The sequence below is a fragment of the Panthera pardus genome, unplaced genomic scaffold (assembly GCF_024362965.1).
Source record: "Panthera pardus isolate Hobbes unplaced genomic scaffold, ASM2436296v1 HiC_scaffold_22, whole genome shotgun sequence".
NCBI lineage: Eukaryota > Metazoa > Chordata > Mammalia > Carnivora > Felidae > Panthera > Panthera pardus.
In genome coordinates, this window is record NW_026526788.1 from 21,116,883 (window position 1) to 21,132,906 (window position 16,024).

The window sequence follows — 16,024 nt, forward strand, 5'->3', positions numbered from 1 at the left end:
TTTAATGCAGGAGGAGTATGAGACCCAGAGAGTTTAAGCAACTTGCCCAGAGGTCACATGTCTTTCCAGTAGCCAAACAGTAGGAACACTTAGTCCAGTGGGCCTCCCTCCACATAAGTGCTTGTCAACCTGTAGTGTGCATATGAATCACCAGGGATCTGATTACAATGCAGCTTCTGAATTCAGTAGGTCTGGGGGAAGCTAGGGTTCTGCATGTCTAACAGGACCCCAGGACTTGCTGTTCCTGGCAGTCCCCAGAACATACTCTGCCACACCTTTCATAACAGCCCAGGCATGTCCTCCTGCTTCCTCCAATTTGGAGTCCCATCATCTGGGTATCTACTCATTCCCCCCTCCACCACCACGACTGGACTATGAACTCCCTCAGAGCAGAAACTATGTTTTGGTCGTTATTTTGACATGACTGTTCAGGACCACACCTGGCAAAAAGGAAATGAATGAATATTTTTGAAGAGTGAAAAAGAATGTGTTGTATTTCCAATTAAAAAACCCCAACTCTTGCATATTAAGGCTGTGATTACTTATTGCAAAAAGATATTTATCAATTTCCTTCATTGTCTCCAGTTGTATTATATCTAACTGTATTTGCCAGGTCCCAAATAACATAACCAGAAGGAGCCCTGCAGGGTCTACCAGTTAGACCTACACCTTGGGCAGAACTATGCTAGGGTCCAGTGGAAAACCATCACAGTTTCTGGCTAAGGGAATGGGTCCATGTGAGGTCATTCCAAGGGCAAGGGGGAAGTGTAGTACAGGCAGGTGACTGAGATCCACTAGCCTTCAGCTTGAGGAAGCCATGTCATCTGTGATCCCAACTGAGGATGCTGATAACACCAAGTTACGGTTGCAGGTTTTCCATATGGCAAGCACTGTGCTTAGCACTTTATAGCAGTCATCTTTCATCCTCTCTACAAACCTACGACATAGGCACTTACTTTGTAGGTAAGGAAGGGGACACATAGGATTATTGAACTGTAAGAGGTGAAGCCAAGATTTGGACCAAGCCAGTCTGGCTTCAGAGTCAGTGCTTCCAACCATGTCCTAAACTGGCTGGAACCAAACGGCGGGAGGCGGGGACCAATTTTCAGAAGATGGAGTGATTTTACTTTCTTGCCAGAAACCTGATAATAGACCCTAACAAATCCCAAATAGAAGTGGGGAGAAACACATCACATCAACAGGACGTGACCCTTATATCCAAAAGGAAGGGTGTGAATATAATGTAGAAACAAACAAACAAAAAAACCCCAGGATTTTCTGTTACAGCAAATGTTCAAATAGTTTGACTCTATTTGGCTTATGGTTAAATATACAACTCCACTGAAAGGTTAAGTAAGAGTCAGTTAAGTAATAAGTCTCAAAGGTCCCAGATTCCTTTCACACTTCATTAGGCCTCTTATGAAATCTTGCATTAATGATTGGGCCAAATCTGAGAAAATTGTCATCACATGAAAGAAATCAGAATTTTCTGAAGCATCTGTGTCCAATGTAAAAAGTCAGAAAGTCTAAAGGACAGAGTGACCTTTGCTTTTCAGAAGCTTAAGAAGCAGAAATCCAACAGTTATATTTTAACACTGTCAGAAAATGAGGAAATCAAAGAAACAAGTGAAGAGAATGCATTGTCAAACAGGGTAAATGAGCTGTCTCTTCTTTCATCAAAGATTTTTAAATGTGGAATAAGAAAACAAACAGGGGCAATGCTCAAATACAGCCCTAGGGTCTTGAATAAAACATTTCCATGAAAAAAAGTGGAGCCTTACAGATTGCTTTTTAACCACACTTGTCTTATTATTGACCTTGGGATGGCAACATGACATGGATTGCCAAGGTCCAAGACCTGGTTCTGCTGCTTCCTGGTTTTGGCCTCAAGCAAGCATATTTCTCCCAAGATTCTCTTTTCTCTTCTGTAAAATAAGGGCAACAAACCCTCCTCCTAGGATTGTTGTGAGCTTTATGTTGAATGACACACTGGGAGAGTTTAGACCCAAATAGAAAACCAATGTACATTGCACCTGTTTTCTCTCCTCCCTTATGAGTTCTATTTTCTTAAAACAATCTCCTTTAAATATTTTTATTCTTAAGTTTTTGTTTATAGAAACATAAAATTGTCCAAGGTTAATAATACCATATCTACACCTCCATGCAGATGCAATATGTGTATAAGAAAATGAGTATAAAGTGTTGGGATATCGTATGGAAAGCTTATCATATGTTAAGCTTGGTGTGTTAAAAATAGAACCATATAAAATTCCACATAGGCATGCATCCTGAAAAAGATCACTCGCAATTACACCTACAAATTTTGGTCAATCTACGAAATTACAATCATATTAAAAAATCAAGAAGTTTTAACTTGTATGGAACCGCAAAAGACCCCGAATGGCCAAAGTAATTTTGAAGAAGACCAAAGCAGGAGGCATCACAATCCCAGACTTTAGCCTCCACTACAAAGCTGTAATCATCAAGACAGCATGGTATTGGCACAAAAACAGACGCATAGACCAATGGAATAGAACAGAAACCCCAGAATTAGACCCACAAAAGTATGGCCAACTAATCTTTGACAAAGCAGAAAAGAATATCCAATGGAAAAAAGACAGTCTCTTTAACAAATGGTGCTGGGAGAACAGGACATCAACATGCAGAAGAATGAAACTGACCACTTTCTTACACCATTCACAAAAATAAACGCAAAATGGATAAAGGACCCGAATGTGAGACAGGAAACTATCAAAACCCTAGAGGAGAAAGCAGGAAAAGACCTCTCTGACCTCAGCTACAGCAATTTCTTACTTGACACATCTCCAAAGGCAAGGGAATTAAAAGCAAAAATGAACTATTGGGACCTCATCAAAGTAAAATCTTCTGCACTGCAAAGGAAACAACCAACAAAACTAAAAGGCAACCAATGGAATGGGAAAAGATACTTGCAAATGACATATTGGACAAAGGGCTAGTATTCAAAATCTATAAAGAGCTCACCAAACTGCACACCCTATAAACAAATAACCCAGTAAAGAAATGGCAGAAGACATGAATAGACACTTCTCTAAAGAAGACATCCAGATGGCCAACAGGCACATGAAAAAATGCTCAACGTCGCTCCTCATCAGGGAAATACAAATCAAAACCACACTGAGATACCACACCTCACGCCAGTCAGAGTGGCTAAAATGAACAAATCAGGAGACTATAGATGCTGGTGAGGATGTGGAGAAACGGGAACCCTCTTGCACTGTTGGTGGGAATGCAAACTGTTGCAGCTGCTCTGGAAAACAGTAGGGAGGTTCCTCAAAAAATTAAAAATAGACCTACCCTATGACCCAGCAATAGCACTACTAGGAATTTACCCAAGGGATACAGGAGTGCTGATGCATAGGGGCACTTGTACTCTAATGTTTATAGCAGCGCTTTCAACAATAGTCAAATTATGAAAAGAGCCTAAATGTCCATCAACTGATAAATGAAGAAATTGTGGTTTATATACACAATGGAATACTACTTGGCAATGAGAAAGAATGAAATATGGCCTTTTGTAGCAACGTGGATGGAACTGGAAGGTGTTATACTAAGTGAAATAAGTCATACAGAGAAAGATACCATATGTTTTCACTCTTACGTGGATCCTGAGAAACTTAACAGAAGACCATGCGGGAGGGGAAGTAAAAAAAATAAAGGTTAGAGAGGGAAGGAGCCAAACCATAAGAGACTATTAAAAACTGAGGACAATCTGAGGGTTGATGGGGAGTGGGAGGGAGAGGAAGGTGGGTGATGGGTATTGAGGAAGGCACCTTTTGGGATGAGCACTGGGTGTTGTATGGAAACCAATTTGGCAATAAATTTCATATTTAAAAAAAATCAAGAAGTTTTATGACTCAGTAATATAGCTTTTTAGAAACAAAATACCTCCATGTCAATTTTTATGATGTTTTATAAATCTTAAGGTAGTAAACAATACACAGTATTATTTTTATTGTAATGTCCTATTGGCTTCTAAAACAATTGGAGATCAAAATCACTCAACATATTAAACTCCAAATTTTTATTCACTAGAATTAATGTGAAATTTACATGTAAAGTAAGGAAAGTAGGCTCTCTAGGAAGTTATAGCAACATATATAATAGACATACAGTCAACAAAGATAACAAATAAAATTTTTAGGAGTCTTCCAACAATTTCATTCTCCAGACTTGTGGGAGGAGTAGTAGACATTAATATCCAGTTTTTACACGTCATATCCAGGCTGCTCTTGCTCCCTAGGGGAAAGAAAGAGAAAAATATCCTCCAATAAATATATTTATAATCTTGATCCTTTAAACTCAATTGAATATTTGCACTGTAAAAAAAAAATAGTAATGAGGAAACATCCATACACATCTGTAACCCACTAATAAATTAAAATACTTTGCTCCCTAATGAATTAAAATATTTTCCATCCATTCATTTTGGCCATTTTATATCATAATCATACATTTCTCTACATGGCAAACATGCCTTTCTTTCTAAAAAGAAACAGCTCAAGGAGCTATCAGAATGACCACTTTCTTATCATGTTATCAGTAGTCTAGTCATGAAATCTTCTCTGCAAAGTTATTTACAATCATTTATATTGGCATTGGTGAAATTGCCATTCTTCCAACTTGTATGGACAGTATTAAAGGGAAATGAGAATTTGGACACATGGAAAAAGGTAGATGATAAATTTTTTTTTAATTAAACAGCAAAAGGTCTTTTTAATTTTCTTGATCTTTCCTCAAGATCCTCTCTCTCATTATTTTGGTCACTTAATAAAACATCAAACATTTAATTTCCTCCACATTTCTGTGTTAACCAAATAATTTTTAAAAATAAAGTATTTTACTTTAAAATGCTTTCTAAAAAGTATTATGGAATTTTAAAAGGTATTAGCATGCTCTCTGTTTAGCACACTGTTAGAACATCTTACCAAATGCCTGTCAAGTAGGGAGTTTAGAACCATTCTGAACTCCTTTTTCAGGAATGCAAGGTCAAATAAATGAAGTGATTTTCAAAGCCTTGCATCAAAGTTCCTTTTATATACTCGACTTAAAAGGAGCATCAGTACTTTTTAAAAGTGGCAATATTGGGGAGGCGCCTGGGCGGTTCAGTTGGTTAAGCATCCCACTCTTGGTTCCTGCTCAGGTCATGTTCTCACTGTTCGTGAGTTCAAGTCCTGCATCCGGCTCTATGCTGACGGCGTGGAGCCTGCTTGGGACTTCTCTCTCCCTCTCGCTTCTCTCCTCCCTAACTCATGCTGTCTCTGTCTCTCTCAAAATAAATAAATAAACTTTAAAAAAAAAATTTAAAGTGGCAATATTGGGGTAGGAAAATATTTTTTGCTATTTTTACTAAAAAAACAAAAGGCAGGTTGAGTTGCAAGAGAGAATGAGGGGGGGCGGTGGATAAATGAGGTTTGTGCAGTGTTACCTTCTTCCATCCTAGCAGCCTTGGTTAATTTCTGTAGTAACCAGCCCCATTCCTGGAGGAGGGAATGGCATGCTCCAAATTACACAGCAGTCACTAGCAAAGTAAACACCTAGAATTTCCCCGACATTCAACAATTCCTTTTGCCTATGTTTCAGAAACAAAGGGTGAGAATAATATATGGATTTACAAAATGCCTTTCCTTCCCTCCTATAGCCATGGCCCCAAGCTTGTACTTCTTTAATCTGTGTTCTGAGGGGCACCTTGAATTTCCTTCAACAACAGCAAGAGACCAAAATAGGAAGTGAGAAAAAGACCAGACAGCTGGTGGGGACTGAAGAGTGAGTAGAAACCTTTTCTCACCTGATTTAATCCCGGGTAGTGGTAGATAACACGGCTCCTTGGTTTTCTCTCTGTAAGCTTTTGCTAGAACAAAGTGCATTCAGCACAGGTGGTCTCTTAGCAACCTTGGTTCCTGTGTCAAAGCACATTAAAAGGTTTTATTGGATAGTGAGGTTGTGTATGAAGTGGAGGACCAGGGAGCCTACTTGGAGAAACTCTAAAATTACTCTCAAAGAAGTCAGAAAGGGGAGCTCAAAGAGTGGACTTTGGAAAATATGACAGTTAAAGTCTAATTTATCACAGAATTGTACAGCAATTCTGTACAGGAATTGGCAAACATTCACCATACTTTTTAAACAACAATTCTCAGGGGGTGGCAGAATGGCAGAGATGTTTAAAGATAAATACTTGGAACTACTAAGTAAGTTCGGAAACCTAAAACACAGTACAGTGATTATGGACAATAAAACTATATTATAAACATTAAACTTGCTAAGAGACCAGGTTTTAATTGTTTTCAATACTAGAAGAAATGATAATTATGTGATGTGATAAAGGTGTTAGCTATTACTACTATGGCAATCATACTGCAATTTAAATGTATCAAATCAATATGTCGTACACCTCAAACTTATGCAGTGTTATAAGTCAAACACCACTCAATTAAAAACTTCCCTAAAAATTATTCTAAATATATTTGTTTCAGTATCTTCTATGACAACTCTTTATGTAAGACCATAACCCATGCACTTGTGTGTCTGCTATAAATTCTATAAGTTTTCAGACTTTGTATTACTTTTATGAACAAGTTAGAAAGTGGAGGAGTACATTTATTACAAAAGACCAGGCTGTAAAATTTAGGCACAAATGAAAGATTATGTATCCAATGAAATGATGGTTATTGCAACTATGAGATAATAAAAATGCTACTTAGAAAATTATGTTTAAATATTTAAATAACATTAAAAGCCATCCCTTATGACCACCCATTACACTCCTAGACATATACCCTAGGCATGGATATCCTGCACCAGGACACAGATCCAAATATTGTTCACAATATTCTCCACTTAGAAACAACCCAAACGCCCATTAGTACATAAATAGATAAATTCATATAATGGAATATTATTCAATAATGAAAATTAAGCTACAACTAACACAACAGCAGGGGTAATTTTACAATCACAATATTGAAGTTTTAAAAAGCAAGGCACCAAAGAAATACACAGTGTACAGATACATAAAGCAAAGAAACAGCTAAAAGTGCACAGTTTAGGGGTGCATATGCAGATGGCAACAGTGTTGGAGGTAAATTTATCAAGAAAAGCAAGGGATTGGCTACCATAAGTCAGGATAGTGGTCAGTGAGTGGGGGGAAGTTGTGGCCGGTTGAGACACATCCAGCACCGTTTCATTTCTTGCCCTGTGTGGCGGTTACACTGGCAATCACTTTTTAACCACTTGACAAACAGTACATGTAAGTTTTATGTGCTTTTCTATATGTATGTTAGACTTCACAAGTGAAATAATTAAAAAGAAAAGAAAACCGAGAAAGATCTATAAATGATCACAGAGCCTGAGTTTGGAAGGAAGGACTCTGTGATTTTTTATCCGTGCTTTTTCCATTTCTCACATTTTCGTTTAAAAGGATGTTGCTTCCCTTAGAAAATAAGGAAAGTAGTTTCAAAACTGCCAGTCTTCTTCCTTTTCCATATAATGAAAAGTAATGTATACTGATTTTTTGTCAAAACAATCACTTAAACAAGTATGAACTTGGGAAAATTAGATCTATCAGTGAAACATTTTAATGACAATATGCAACTTATGTGAAAAAGTACAAATAACATATTTTTAATTAAAATGTTTCACTGACAAATTTAATTTTCCTTGAGTTCATTCTAAGTCTGTGGCTAAAGAACATGTTCTTGTCTCAAAGTGCTCATGATAAACAGGAATATGGGCATTTCCTGTTTGGTTCTTCTGCTTGATGATAGATCTGTTTCAAGATCTAAATCAGTGGAAGGATGCAGATTTGTAACATCGCAAGTTTACTGATGCACTCAGATTTTACTGTGGATTAAAACTATGAGTGTAACTACTCTTTGATTTACATTTTGCCTAATTGGTTCTTACTTACCTAGAAGCTTCATAATCAGATGTTTTTTTTCTCCAGGATTGGAGGGACATTCCTTTTGGGGGAAAAACTATTTAACAGCAACTTTCAGGGGGAAAAAAGTGATTGCTAGTGTTTTTTATTGGCTATAACATGCACCCAAAATACAAATTTCAAACAAATTAGGACACTTCTAGAAGTATGCTATAACATATTGAATGTGACTATCTCAAGACCATGGTCTTATCTTGAACGTGGTATTTAAAAATCATAATTAAAATAATATCACCTCCAATTTCTGATGTAAGACATCCAAGATTATCCTGGGCCAAATATATTTCATGTTGAAATTTCAGATGACTCCAAATTATTTATCATCTCATTTGAATGCCTCTACCTACCTTTCTTTTCCCTATTTCCAGAAGGAAGTGGGAATCAATTTATTATTTTATAGAATGTTGTACTGAAAATACTCTGTTATCTAGTTTTTTAAACTTGTATTTATTTTATCTTCTGACCCCACTAATAGTTCAAATAATCTAATTCAAATTGACCTGTTCATTGTTTACTGAATGGTTGAAAAGTGGTATCCCACAAAGTAAGTTAGACAAATGAAGAGTAACAACAAACTTTGGTCTCTGGAAGTTGAATTTCACTGTATTCCTTGTTCTTCACCCTGCCATCAGCTTGTACGCTCTTGCCTTTAAAACCTTTACAGTCTTGTTTTTAAATAAAATGGGGCTTCTCAAATCAACTCTGACTTCTATGACCACAAGAAGAATGCATTTGCTAAATGGCTTGGCCCTCCAGTAAGGCTCACCATTTTTTCAACTTCTTTCAACCTCTACTATTTCCCCTTATTAGGCACGGATTCTTGGTCAAGACAAAGAACAGAACATACTTTGGAAAGTCTCATTTTCAATCAAAAGAAAAACACTTTTCATTGGATTAAAGTTTATAGTCTTAAACTCTTGAGTCATGTTTCAAAAATATTTCCTTTTTTGACAAGAATTTGCTAATCCTACTCATGTTTCCATCAGTATCTAATGGTCAAGATAATATTGACCAAAGTTCCCTGGAGATACATGTTGAAAAATGACAAATAATGGAAATCTGTCCATTTTTATTTAATAGGTCACTTAAGTAAAATACAATAATTACTATTTATTGAGGGTCTAGCATGTGCCAGGCTGTGATTATGTGCTATTAGGAGATGTAGCAACTATCCAAGGCCACGCAGTATTGTGTGCTGGATCCTAGATTCTACTAAGCCAGGACTCTAGTCCCCAGATGGCACCATCTTTCAACTACACAGATTTGTTAGTGTTTTCAAATGAAAAGTTACTTTTGAGGGGCACAAGGTGGCTCAGTCAGTTGAGCAGCCAACTTTTCATTTCAACTCAGGTCACAATCTCACAGTTCGTGGGTTTGAGCCTTGCATCCAGGCTCTGTGCTGACAGCTTGGAGCCTGCCTGGGATTCTCTCTCTCCCCCTCTCTCTCTGCCCCTCTCCTGCTCATACTGTCTTTGTCTCTCTCTTTCAAAATAAATAAATAAATAAACATTAAAAAATAAAAAAGAAAGACAAGTTACTTTCGAAAAGATATGTATTACAATGGAAATTGACCATACTGAAACGGAAATACCCACACGTAATTATTAATGACTACTCTTCCTCTTTGGTCCTGGCTCCTTTCTGTGTATAAACTGCTGGTCGAATAATGGGCTAGACAGTCTTGCAATTCTGAGAATGAGAACCCTGAACTTGCCAAGATATCTATACAACAGCCAGTTGTTCATTTATTCACATCAAAATAATCTGGTCTTTGTAAGCACTCACAGACTACCAATGTGAGCTTACTGTCTAGCAACCAGGTTTGCTGAAAGCAGAGGTTTTGAAACCTATTTTATTAGCTCTCTTATTTGCAATTTTATTCTTGTTTATTATTACTTTGCTATCTACACACTGATCAACTTGTGACTGACAAGCGTTTCCCCATGACCTCCTTAACATTAGCTATACAAAGAAATAACAAGAATGTTTTCAGCCCATAGTGGTTGAGAGACGGGTCTGAAATCACACTGATGAGGTTTCATTCAAATCTGCTACTTACCATGAGACCTTGGACAAATTATATGAACTCTGTGCCTTAGCCCTTCTATAAAAAGGGGATGAAAATAATAGTACTTATTTCTTAGGGCAGTATGAGAATGAAATGAGATGATACTTATGCCTGGCAAGTACACATAACAAGCAGCGATAACTATTATTAATTATATTCTAGCATATTACCTCCTAGATGGTATCCCTTGAATGAATCATTCTTCTCAGGTTCTCCTTAAACACCTAAACACACAAAACCATGGCACGTTTACTCATCCTTTGAAACCCAGCATAACCCCCTCTGTGATCCATCCTGACTTCCTCAGGCAGAATTTAAGACAGGTCGTCTATGACATTGCACTTCACTACCTAGTATTATATTCATTTGTTTGCATAGACCACCCCATAGGCTGTTGCTGGCTTCCTAGCAAGTGAAGATGACGTTACCCACCCTGGATCCCAGTGCCTTGTAGTATATGACACCAATTCATCTTCAACAAATAACGATTTAATAACTGCACGTAAAGTAGAGGCTTTTTCAGAAGACTGAAAATTCACTTTGTTTAAATGACAATTACAATAAGAAAAACACATATATTAAGTGTACCTTTCCAGAAAATATTTTAAAAATAAAATCTCAAAGTTGGGTGTCTTCTGTTTGTCTCTAAATGGAAAATATCTTTCTCATAAAACTTATGTTCAATAAAATTATCTTTTAGAAACTTGATAAGTCATATGGGAGCTATGTCTTGCTAGTGTTTTTGCTTCTGTATTTGTTTTTTGCTTGTAATTAGGGAACCAAGTCAAGTTGTTGGAAGGCAACAAAAATGTGGCACCAGCAATATGGGATTTTAGGATAGGAATGACTTGTTGGGATGGCTACCATTTCTACAGCATAATGGAGATTTGCCCCTTTAAGACTCCAGAAATGGATGCTGGTGTGGCAAGCAACTCTTCAAATTTGAGTCTTTCAGAAGTTAACTAAAAACTCAGGCCTAGTCAAATGGATTTTGTGTGTTAGGTAAGTTTCTAAAATTTGTGTTCAAGTTGCATTTTCTGAACTAGGTAAGGCTCAATTAGATTCTGCCCAAAGCTGAATCATGTAAGAAAGGAAATTGAACACAAATCTGAGAAATTAATTCAGCAATGATGAGTCTTGTATGAGACAAAGCTTGTTGAATGAGAATCATAATAAGCAGCATATGGATTTACACTTAAATGTTTGCAGGCACAATTGTTGTTCCTTGTTTCCTGATTAAGACAGGATTTCCAACAGATTTTTCTCTTTCCAGCTAAGAAAAACAATAGTAGATAAAGGCCTGAAATATGCGTGGAAATGTTGGCACTGGAAGAGATTTCTGAAATTCCGTAAACTTCCCCTTGGACAAACGAGGCCCAGAGAAGTACAGGAAGTACAGCAGCTTGCCTGAGGCTCCACAGATACTTTTGTTAAGAAGTACTATCATAATTGTCTCAGCAGTTTTCTGACATTTGAGATAAATTGGATTCTGCATTTCACCAGACTTGGCCACTTAGAGAGGTTCTACCTTCATTACCTCCGAAATTCTTTGATACAGGCCAAGGTAAGACCAGAGAGTCTAAAACAAAGTAAGTCACAAGTGAAAACTGGAACACTTGGCAGGTCAGACTCATGAGGCCAGAACTTGACAAAGTGGACTTCAATTGAAAAAAAAAAAAAAGTACATTTTGTCACAGATGGTCAGTCAACAGAGGAGAGCGAAGACAGAGCATAGGTTTTAGAGCCAGACGGAACTGGTTTTAGATCCTGGTTCTGGCTAGTATTACCCTGTAGCCTTGGACCTGGCATTAACCTCATCTGCTACCTTATCTGGAGAGCAAAGATAACATCTGTCTTGCAGGGAGTTGAAAGGATTTTATTTGTAACTATCTAACTATTGTTAGGAAGGGCCTGCAAATGCTTTGATTTAAATCTCATAAAACCTTATATCGTGAGTAATTAGCACTCCTATTACCTTAGTTAGGGAAACTGAAGAGCAGAGAGGTTAAATAAACTACTCAAGGTCACACACCAGGGACAACCAGATATTTGGATGAAGGTCTGTCTGGCTCCAAAGCTTTAGCCACTGCAGTATCTCAGGACTGGTAAAAAGGTAAGCCAAGAGCCCAGCATGCCACCTCGCACTTGATACAGTAGAGGTTATTACAGTGAAGCAGCAGAATCAGAAAAATGGCCACTTCCCCACAGCCCAACTACAGGGAAGAGAAGAGTGACTCAGATGAATGAGAGGAAACCAAAGGACCTAGACAGGAAAGGCCCAGGAAGTTGAGGCAGGTGTGCAGACATGTGGGCAGCAGGGTGCTGGCTTGCCTGGCAGCACTCACGATGGTCCACCTGATCCCCAGTGGGGTGGGGGCAGGTGGGATTCCCAGATCTGTGAAGTTTGGGCCTTCCTGGGCAATCCATGACCATTCCTCAAATGTTTTAAGTACATATCTTGGCCCTAAAATGAGCTATTTTTCTACACACGAACCAACATCTCTTGCTAATCATCCATTACAAGACTTCTGAAGGTTGAGATTTCCCACTGCCACATTCCTGCCCCAAATAGGAGTTTGTGCATGGCCCCTAAGAAGACATAAATTGCCCAGTTACAGGCATTTAATATGAAGAAATCTTCTGGAACCAAAATAATCAAAATGTTATCAACCTTCTCCCTGCCAAATTCCCCAACCCTCTTCATGAATCACTGCTGTAGAGCACACTTACCAGGCCCGATGAACTGCCCAGAGCCTGGCTGGGGGCCAGCCCTGCACCGTTTCAGCAGGAAGCCCCAGCACAGCAGTGCATCCAATGTGTGTCCTGCCATGATGTGAGGAAGCAGGAGTGAGACCGGGGATGTCTGTTAGGTCTGTGTTTTTCACCTGCAGAATTCATAGAGCCAAAGCAGTGCCGCTCCGAGTCGGGGGCTGGCAAGTGGAGGAGAGTGGAGAATGTCTGCGCCTGTGGGAGTTCTAAAAAGCATCTGGCAAAACCTTTCAAACTACTTTCTTGGCCTGCAACACACACTCTGCATAAATTCACTGGTGGCAATTTTTTATTCATTAAGGTACAGATTTGATTTCAGAAACCAGCTAAGTGCTTTTCGGAGTCCAGTTTAGCTGAGAAGGTAAATGGCTAGGTTGGAGAACAGAATTTCAAGTTAAATGAAAGTCTGTGGCCTTTTTTAAGGCAGAATTATATTTCCAGCATTTAGCACAGACCTGAGAGAAAAATAGGTGCTGAGTTAAGAAATGATCAGGGAGTGGGGCGCCTGGGTGGCGCAGTCGGTTGAGCGTCCGACTTCAGCCAGGTCACGATCTCACGGTCTGTGAGTTCGAGCCCCACGTCAGGCTCTGGGCTGATGGCTCAGAGCCTGGAGCCTGTTTCCGATTCTGTGTCTCCCTCTCTCTCTGTCCCTCCCCCGTTCATGCTCTGTCTCTCTCTGTCCCAAAAATAAATAAACGTTGAAAAAAAAAAAAAAAAAGAAATGATCAGGGAGGTGGGGGGGTAGAGGGGTGAGGATGAAATGCAACTTTAAGGTGCGACTCTTCTATGCCTTTCCAGCTCATTACTTAGAAGTTGAACACAAAGAGGAGCCCTGAAAGCCTCTGAATCGCTTTCCAAGAATGTACAGCCTTCCAAGGCGATGTGCAACCAATAATGTCTGTTTTTGGTGAATCAGTTTTGCATGTGAAGGCCCTGTGGAGTCTGGGCCCTGTCTGTATTCTGCGTGTACTTCTCATGTCCCATGAAACAAGCCCATTCTGACTGGTAGCAAAATCACTCGTGAAATGACTTCTTTCTTCTAGTACCATCAGAGCTCATTGAAGCATTGTAACCTGGCTCTATGTCTTGCACACAATAGGAATGAAATAAACTTGTGCATAATGAAAGTCCGTAGAGGAAAGAAGAAACCTCATACCCTGAGTTACAAGGGAACACTTTGGGAAGCAGGTACTCTTTGAGACAACCTTTCTTTCTGTCTCATCTAGTCACAGAATCGATCTAGCAATGGGGAAGAACTGGTCCCTTCAGACCACAGAAGTACATAACCAAAGGAAAAATTTTAGAATGCTGGTTAACGTAGATCAGGTAAGTTTATGGAAATAATAGCCTACATGTGAGGTTGTTTGGGGAAGTTTGTTGCCATCATTGATCTTAGCTAGAGCCTAATGTCCCTAACAGCTAACCATATGCCATCTTCAACATTCACATGGCTTACCCATCCTAAAGATGAAGTTCTTAAAAACAGTAAAAACAAATTATTGTCTCTACCATTTAGATTAGTATTTCCCACCAAAGACCACACTGGGGGCCCTAGACCTGAATTTGAAACAAACAAGAGATATAAAGAAGATTCAGGACAAATTCAAATGAGGGATTTCATAAATAATGTTATAATACTTGGCCATTTATATACATTACGAGTAAACCCCACTCCCTTATAAAAGAAGTTATGACTCTCATTTTATGAATGAGGAAACTGAGGCTCAGAGAGGTTGAGTACTTGCTTAAGCTCACACAATTTGTCAGCGATCCAAGCCAGGGTTCAACACCAGGCCATCATCTGCCTCCTTCCAATTCACTCTTGTGTCTTCTTTACACATTTTATTTAGAAGCCTGATACACATGTTAAAGGACACTGAAAATATGTAGCCAAAACAAGAAACTATATTAGTCCGTGGTCCTGAAGAATGACTGGATTGTCCAGTTTCAGGTCGGCACACAAGGACTGAGAAGGGCATTGGCCTTTCTGAGCTTCAAGGTCCTCCTTTTCCAGACAGAAAACACCGTGACCTACTTTTCAGGACTCTCAGAAGCAACCATTATAAAGGAGGCTGCAAAGACAAAGCATTTGGCTAAAACAAGAAGGCAATGAATCGCTGGAACAAGACAGGTGCCGTGTCTGAACCAAATCTGAAACATGGGAAAATGACAAGACCCATGTCTCCCGTCCAGCTCTCCCTTGCACACACTTCCCATATGTGAGGTTCCACTTCGAAACCACCAGAGCTATAGGAATACCAAACATATCACAAGGTGTGGTTGAATAATTTAGGAATTATTAATCCCTTTCTTCTTGCCCTGCCTTTTTTTAGCCAGAAGGAAATGAAAGGAATACAATTCTAATTCATTAATCTACAACAAGCTGTCCAAAAATTGGAGAGCTGTTGAAACAAAGTGAGGGGAAATGGTCTTTAGGAATCCCAGTTTTAGCTTTCTGTATTGTCCCCCTACGAGAAGCAAACAGGGGTTACACTAAACTTCCCTCCTACATCAACATTTTCCAATGCCGTATATTTTAAAAACCAAAACTTACTGTACAGGGTCTCAATAGGTGAAGTCCAAAGTCAAGGAGATGATCTCTCTTTTGTGAAAAACACCATATGCTCTTAGGTGGATCAGAAGGCTCACTGGGCTGTTATTAATAACTGGCTTAGAGCTTTATGAAGAAACATGAGCCAAACTGTCACGGGAGGAGGCAAATGGGAAGGAACTGACAGGCACAGGTGGATAACTTATAACAAAAATACACTTAGGCCCACATAAGAGCCGGAACAAACCATTAGAGGGGAGAAGCTCCCCGACCCCAGCAATCAATAGACCCTTATGTCAAATGTTCTATGAATTAAACAATAACTAACAAAAATAACGTCTTACTCTCTTGGAAAGCACAATGACTCATTTAATGTTACGCTGTCCTTTGTTCTTCTGAGCTATTCTTTTCCATGGATATCTGAATGCCCTTTCAAATTTCTACGTTTTGCCTTGTTTACTTTGACTTCCCCCTGTTTTGAAAATACATAAACAAATGGATTTTCAAATGCACATTATCATTATGAGATTTGCTTATCTGTAAGCATATCAGTCTCTCCCCCTTAGGAACCCAAAACAATTCCTGAAAAAGTGTATGTATGTGTGTGCCTTGTGGGGGAGGGGCGGAATGGATCTTGGAATAGTATCATAAAAGTGAACTC

At 38.8% G+C, this 16,024-nt stretch overlaps 1 protein-coding gene across 4 annotated transcripts; it reads right to left on the reverse strand.

Moving 5' to 3' along the window:
* Positions 1-4,040: 4,040 nt before the first annotated feature.
* On the reverse strand, positions 4,041-15,734 carry MRLN (myoregulin). Of its 4 annotated transcripts, none has more exons than XM_019444223.2 (4): positions 15,367-15,690; positions 10,214-10,267; positions 5,828-5,939; positions 4,041-4,278 (listed from the first exon to the last, which is right to left on the reverse strand). In XM_019444223.2, the coding sequence occupies exons 3-4, from the start codon at positions 5,904-5,906 to the stop codon at positions 4,118-4,120; spliced, it is 240 nt and encodes a 79-aa protein (XP_019299768.1). In that variant the 5' UTR covers positions 5,907-5,939; positions 10,214-10,267; positions 15,367-15,690; the 3' UTR covers positions 4,041-4,117. The 4 variants fall into 4 exon arrangements, with proteins under 4 accessions (XP_019299768.1, XP_019299770.1, XP_019299771.1 ...); XM_019444225.2 differs by lacking the exon at positions 15,367-15,690 and adding an exon at positions 12,774-13,308; XM_019444226.2 differs by lacking the exon at positions 10,214-10,267 and having other exon boundaries at positions 15,367-15,734.
* Between the last annotated feature and the right edge of the window lie 290 nt (positions 15,735-16,024).